At 32.0% G+C, this 7,500-nt stretch overlaps 1 protein-coding gene across 1 annotated transcript in view; it reads right to left on the bottom strand.

Moving 5' to 3' along the window:
• Idua (alpha-L-iduronidase) overlaps nucleotides 1-7,500 on the bottom strand; it is a 42,982-nt gene that overhangs the window by 22,560 nt on the left and 12,922 nt on the right. The window contains exons 8-12 of the mRNA XM_068385103.1: nucleotides 6,224-6,352; nucleotides 4,155-4,348; nucleotides 3,620-3,988; nucleotides 3,181-3,305; nucleotides 1,211-1,339 (exon numbers count right to left, since the gene is read on the bottom strand). Of these exons, the coding sequence (XP_068241204.1) occupies nucleotides 1,211-1,339; nucleotides 3,181-3,305; nucleotides 3,620-3,988; nucleotides 4,155-4,348; nucleotides 6,224-6,352 (946 nt within the window). The remainder of the gene's footprint in view (nucleotides 1-1,210; nucleotides 1,340-3,180; nucleotides 3,306-3,619; nucleotides 3,989-4,154; nucleotides 4,349-6,223; nucleotides 6,353-7,500) is intronic.

The raw sequence follows: 7,500 nt of genomic DNA, 5'->3' as shown, positions 1-7,500 counted from the left end.
TGCAATAAATAATCATTAACTTTATACAAAATTGTACATAAAATCATATTTCTTGTACTTAATAAAAAGTCATTAACTTCTCGCAACATTTTTCATAAATAACAAAATCATATTGCATGATCTTTTTGAAAATCAATTGTCAACGAAGTCCAAGTGGCAAAAGTTATACTCTTTGTTCCAAATATCTTAGTAGATTGCTTCATATAAGGTGAAAATCGGGAAACTGTTAATTACATACTTGTCGAAGTCAGCGTCTACATTTTTCCGCGAGAAAATTAATCTTCAATCAATTTATTAATGTTTTTTTGGAAAAACTTAATAACTAGAGTATTCGTGATCCTGTCATTATATTCGTCGTTTTAAAAAGAAAACGAAGACATGCACCATTTTTAGTTTAAAAACTCGTTTGATAAATAAACATTAAAAACAGGTTATTTATATTATAAGCTTGTTTTATCATTTATGGGCATTCCTTGTATCTACATAAAGATTAAAGATAAAATAGATACTCGAGAAAATAAAATTATTTTTTATTATATTCTCATGTATATCGATTCGCCTCACAGAATCAAGTGCCGACATATTATTATTATTATTATTGATTATTATTATCATTATTGTTATTATCATTATTAATTATTAATTACTAATCATTAATTATTAATTATTAATCATCAATTATTACTAATAATTATTAATTATTATCATTATTATTATTACTATTATTATTATAATTATTATTATTATTATTATTATTATTATTATTATTATCATTAGCTAACATACAACCATATTTGGAAACTTGCTAATCAAAGGAGAAAGATATATCGTAAATTTCAAAGACATAATGACCGACAACGCTGGGGAAAAGGGCTCACCTGCCGACATATCGGTAAACGAAAACTCGAAAAATTAAGCCTATTTGAATAGACTCCTTGGCGTAAATATGATTATCATAACAAAATTGGTAACCCTCCACGCCATAGCCTTAGAAAGTTTCACACACTATTTGTTTCCTTTTCCTCACTGGGCTATTTTTCCCTGTTGGGGTCCATAGATTTACAGCATCCTGCTTTTCCAATTAGGGTTGTAGCTTAGATAATAATAATAATAATAAAAATAATAATAATAATAATAATAATAATAATAATAATAATAATAATAATAATAACGACATAAGGACCGACAACGCTGGAAAAAAATGGCTCACCTGTCCGGGATTTGATTGACCCTGTTCGCAAAGCTCGATGAAGAGAACACCTGGCATGGTCAAGTTTGCCTTAAAGTCTAAGGTAGGAGGAACAGCCTGCAACAGCCTAGGACCGTCCCGGGAAGCACCCTGTAAAGAAAAAAAACTAACATCAGCTTTATCAGCATCCTGTAGAGCAAATAAAGACGCTATGTTTCTTGATTCTCGAAACCTGTTTAGGGGAGAAGATCTGGAGAGAGAGGTAGAGAATTAAATGGCAAGAGGTGACGTTTGGTGGAAGAAGATGCCTTTGATTGAAGGCATTGGAGAGGGTGCATCAGGCAACCGATCCCTTAATGTAGGGATAATGGTGGGAAAGGAGGATAATAATTCTGGAATTATCGAAACGTTGCATTATTGAAAAAAAAAAATGAAAAAAATTGGGTAAGTTCAGATACATGCTGAAGAGAGAATTAATCATAGGGAAAAAAGTTTTCTATAATCTTAATGCAGATGAAGCAGCCATTATTTTCAGCTCCGATGATAATAATAATAATAATAATAATAATAATAATAATAATAATAATAATAATAATAATAATAATAATAATCTTTGGAGATATTCATACACTCTTTAACACAGACTAAATCATATTAAGCAGTAAAGTTTGACCTATTATTTCCAAAGCAGTTGTCCTTATACCAGAGAGAGAGAGAGAGAGAGAGAGAGAGAGAGAGAGAGAGAGAGAGAGAGAGAGAGAGAGAGAGAGAGAGAGAGAGGTCACGTTAATAGAAGAATATACATATCTTTTCGGTCACGCTCAACGACATTGCTGCCTCAAGTAGGGGGAGAGGAGTAGCCATACCCTGATGAGAGGGGGTACCCCGAGAGGAGAGGGAGAAAGGTGGGAAGAGTTGAGTCTGCGTGTGTGTATATATCCACCTATAGATTTACCCGTCTTTTTTTACGGGTCGCGTACACTAGCATTTAATAACCATGAAAAGAAGAAATGGATTTTAGCCATCCTGGACTAGGGCATCAAAATTGTCTCCAAGAAATAATGTTTCCCCCAGCGATATTCCGGAAATGAAAACGATAGTTCTTGTGCCAATTCGAAAATTGACTCTGGCCCGCTAGGGAGAAATTTTGAACCCTGGCTATTACCATCCACTTGACTATTAGTATGTCAAGACAGCCTGAAGCATCACCCTTGTGTGCTGCTTGAAGCATCTTGTATTTTCTGAACTTATTTTTGTACTTCACTCATCTAAGTACTTCATCATCATCATCTTCCCCTACGCCTACTGACGCAAACAGTCTTGGGTTAGATTTCGCCAGTCCTTTCTATCTTGAGCTTTTAAATCAATACTTTTCCATTCATAATCTCCTACTTCACGCTTCATAGTCCTCAGCCATGTACTGTATGTCTGGTCTTTAAACTCTTCTAGTGCCTTGTGGGGCCCAGATGAAAGTTTGGTGAACTAATCTCCACCTACTTCTCTCGATGTTTATTTCCTTATTTCCTCTCTTCACTGGGCTATTTTCCCTGTTGGAGACTTTGGGCTTATAGCATCCTGATTTTCCAATTAGGGGTGTAGCTCAGCAAGTAATAATAATAATAATAATAATAATAATAATAATAATAATAACTCAGTTATTTTATCTTGTTAGCCCATGATCTGTTAATAATTCTTATGCATTATTCACTAACTTGACCATTGTCGACAATTACAAAATCCAAAGGGAGCTAAAGTGAGAAAACAATATTAGTCTATACACGAAATAAAAACGACATAGAGAACGAAATCATGAACATGTGAACAAACTAAGTTCAGTGACGTAGAAAAAAATAAAAACTACTAATGTTAATTTCAACATAAAGGCATGCAATATTTTTTTATAAGTAAACTACAATTTACAAATTTTCTATGATAATTTATTGTCATTTTATCAAAAAAAAAAAAAAAAAAAAAAAAAAGCTCTTATTTACCTCGAATGACCTGATATAAGCCAATTCTGTCCGGTTGGGTTCGATCGGAGAACCCAGTTCCAACCAAGCTTCATAAGGACCCTTTACGTCAGCACCGAGTCGGTAGGTTGCCATGCTAAGGTTCTCTGTAACGAGAGAGAGAGAGAGAGAGAGAGAGAGAGAGAGAGAGAGAGAGAGAGAGAGAGAGAGAGAGAGAGAGAGAGAGAGAGAATTACTAGTTACGTGTGAGTAAGACAAGTTATATGAACGTTTAATATACAAAAGCATACATAAGTGTAGCATCTTTGAAAATTTCCATAAGCAGTTTTGCTGTGTAATTTATACGTGCGAGACTTTTAATAATAATAATAATAATAATAATAATAATAATAATAATAATAATAATAATAATAATAATAATAATAATAATAATAATAATAATAATAATAATAATACTCACTCCCAACTAAAAACTTAGGCAGAGCAAAGGAAATCTTCAATTTCACGATTTCATCTTTGTTTTTCTCTGTTCCATTTGAAGATGAAACGACAAGAGTGGCTTCCCACAGCGCTCCAACACCAGAACCATCAGACTTTGTTTTTCCCCATTCTTGTGATGTTACAGAACTTCCCAGCATCCCTGATCTTCCGTCTGACGTAAGAGAGTAACTGAAATATTCATCTTCGTCTGATTGTGTTCCCGAACGCCCGGGGGAATAGCCAGTCGCCGACGTTCTTTTGTTATTCGATGCGAATAATTGAGCGGCTGAGTTCTCGTAATGTTCGTCCAGTCTCCTGTTATCAAGCTCTTCCGATTTATTTTTAGGACCTGAAAATATAATAATGTTCTGCTTATTAAGATGGTGTTATTTCGTAAATATACATTTATTTTCTGGGTGTTGGTATATTGCATCTCTACTCCTACATTTGATGAGAAACACCACTTTCACTGATTTTGTCCAGTGGCCGTTTCTCAGTTTCCTCTCGTCCCTTACCCGACGATTTACGGCTCCCAGTTGCAGCCGTTGGATCTTCCTCGATGGTTCCCGTCTTTATAACCAATCTCGGAGATTGATTGTCAATTCCGATTGATCTCGCAGCATCAAATCCTCTTTTCGCATCTCGGACGGATCCCCGGTCGACCGAATTCGCCGCAAAGCAATTCCTGCATGTTGATAAAACTGATAATCTGTGGGGAGAGATATATTCTGGTTACGATGATATCATTATTTTGCTGTTTAGATAATAGAATGCATTTTCTTTTAAACGACCTATAAACATTGTAATTGGCATTTTCTCTCCTGAAAAAACTGCCACTATAATGAATTATTTTCAGATTATAAACAACTTTCACGATTATTTACCAATACAATTTCCTTACGTGAATTATTGCCGATGTTTTTGTCATGATTTAATAAATAAAATTAATTCTAAGTTATTTGATTTTTTTCTTTACCCTACAGCTTCAAGAGATAAAAAAAACTATAAAAAAATTTTTTAATTATTAAAATTAATTGCCTCAAAAGTAAGAAAAACTTGAATAACCATGGAATAAATACTTTTTAATTACTGTTTTTATTCATATGAAAAGAGCAACTGTAAAATACAAATAGAAAAATAGACTAAACAGATGGGAGACTTCAACACAGGAAAGATATATTGAAGTAATTTAAACAGCAACAACAATGACAACCACAACAACAACAACAATAATAATAATAATAATAATAATAATAATAATAATAATAATAATAATAATAATAATTTAACCTGGGACCACTCATATAAATCACCAGTCTCTGTAGACTATGATTAACAACAACAACAACAACAACAACAATAATAATAATAAGAAGAAGAAGAAGAAGAAGAAGAAGAAGAAGAAGAAGAAGAAGAAGAAGAAGAAGAAGAAAGATGGCAATAATTTATCATATTTATTTTAAAATCTATAACAACAACAACAATAAAAATAATAATAATAATAATAATTATAATACTAATAATAATGATAATAATAATAATAATTATAATACTAATAATAATGATAATAATAATAATAATAAGAAGAAGAAGAAAGATGGCAATAATTTATCAATTTATTTTAAAATCTATAACAACAACAACAACAATAATAATAATAATAATAATAATAATAATAATAATAATAATAATAATAATAATAATAATAATAATAATAATAATAATAAGAAGAAGAAGAAGAAGAAGAAGAAGAAGAAGAAGAAGAAGAAGAAGAAGAAGAAGAAGAAGAAGAAGAAAGATGGCAATAATTTATCATATTTATTTTAAAATCTATAACAACAACAACAACAACAACAACAATAATAATAATAATAATAAGAAGAAGAAGAAGAAGAAGAAGAAGAAGAAGAAAGATGGCAATAATTTATCATATTTATTTTAAAATCTATAACACCCTTTTTTTTCATGAAAAAAGTAAAAAAATGTGACTCCACAGTTTTGCATTACGAGAGATTGATTGATTGATTTGAAGTTTTCTGGCATCCTGACATCGAAGGTCATTGACGCCGAGCATTATTATTATTATTACTATTATTATTATTATTATTACTATTATTATTATTATTATTACTATTATTATTATTATTATTATTATTGTTGCTGTTAATTGCTAAGCTACAACCCTAGTTGGAAAAGCAGGATACTATAAGCCAAGGGGCCCCCACAGGGAAAATAGCCCAGTGAGGAAAGGAAAGAGAAAAAATAAATTATTTTCAGAACAATAACATTTAAATAAATATCTCCTATGCAAACTATAAAAACTTTAACAAAACAAGAGAAAGAGAAACAAGATTGAAAAGTGTGCCCGAGTGTACCCTCAAGCTAGAGAACTTTAATCCAAGACATGGTACAGAGGCTATAACACTACCCAAGACTAGAGAACAATTGTTTGATTTTGGAGTGTCCTCCTAGACGAGCGGTTTACCATAGCTAAAGAGTCTCTTCTACCCTTAAGAGAGAGTCGGCAACAATAATTAAACTGAACACTAAAAAGACCCGATATAAGTCCACATAATTCTCTCACCTTTTATCCACGAAGCTTTGCGAATGGCTCAGAACTTGATCTCCCAGTAGTGACAAAAGAGCCATGATAGTGTAGGCTGGCTTCTTAACAAACTGGACCTGGTGAGGGGTAGTGTTGTTGATTTGGAATCTGGAAATGGAAAAGTATAAAGCGTTGGTGTTTTATTCAAATAATAGTTTACGCGAACGTCAAAAATGACGGCTAAGTGTCTACTATAGGCTCCAGAGCATTTAAGTATGCCGCGAAACATCCGAACAATTATTATTATTATTATTATTATTATTATCTGCTAAGCTACACCCCTAGTTGGAAAAGCAGGATGATATAAGCCCAGGGGCCCCAACATAGAAAATAGCCCAGTGAGGAAAAGAAATAAGGAAAAACCAAATATTTTAAGAACAGTAACAACATTAAAATAAATATTTCCTATTATTTATTTTAATGTTGTTACTGTTCTTAAAACATTTGGTTTTTCCTTATTTCCTTTCCTCACTGGGCTATTTTCCATGTTTATAAAAACTTAACAAAACAAGATACTAATGCCTTCAAGAGGAAACTGAAGACTTTCTTATTCTGCGAGTGTTTCGACAGTGATGATCAAACAGTAAGCGAACAATCAAGGTCGTCTTGGAACAATGCGCATTGTGAAATGTTAAATGCTCCCGAATGAACAGCATAAAACAACCGTGGAGGTCCTGTAGAGAGTAGGGTTCCCCTGCTGTACAGGGCCAGATAAGCAGTCCTTAAAGTACAGATTCAATCCTTCTCACCCACTCCACCTTTCTTAACTACAACACGGCAGTTTCGGCAATTTGTGGTTTCAGAGTGTACCTCTCGGGGTATCCCCTCTTAACCAGGGTATGACTACTTCCTCTTTCCCTGCTAGTGAGCGTGACAGGAGCGATATATATATATATATATATATATATATATATATATATATATATATATATATATATATATATATATATATATATACATATATATATATACACACACATTTATATAATATATATATACACACATTTTATATATATATATATATATATATATATATATATATATATATATATATATATATATATATATATATATATAGCCAGACTCTTGCTATTTATTATATAGGGGAGAAGAGCTTTATTCTTATTTAAAGGACTAATCAGGCAGTTGAATAGGTGGAACTTCTGAAGTTCAATCTTGAAGCGAATGTTTTTAATATAAGTCTCTCTTCATAGATTGTATATGACAGATCTATTTTAACGTTGTTGCTGATCTTA

This window comes from Palaemon carinicauda, chromosome 13, assembly GCF_036898095.1.
Source record: "Palaemon carinicauda isolate YSFRI2023 chromosome 13, ASM3689809v2, whole genome shotgun sequence".
NCBI lineage: Eukaryota > Metazoa > Arthropoda > Malacostraca > Decapoda > Palaemonidae > Palaemon > Palaemon carinicauda.
This window is presented reverse-complemented; position numbering and strand designations above follow the sequence as displayed.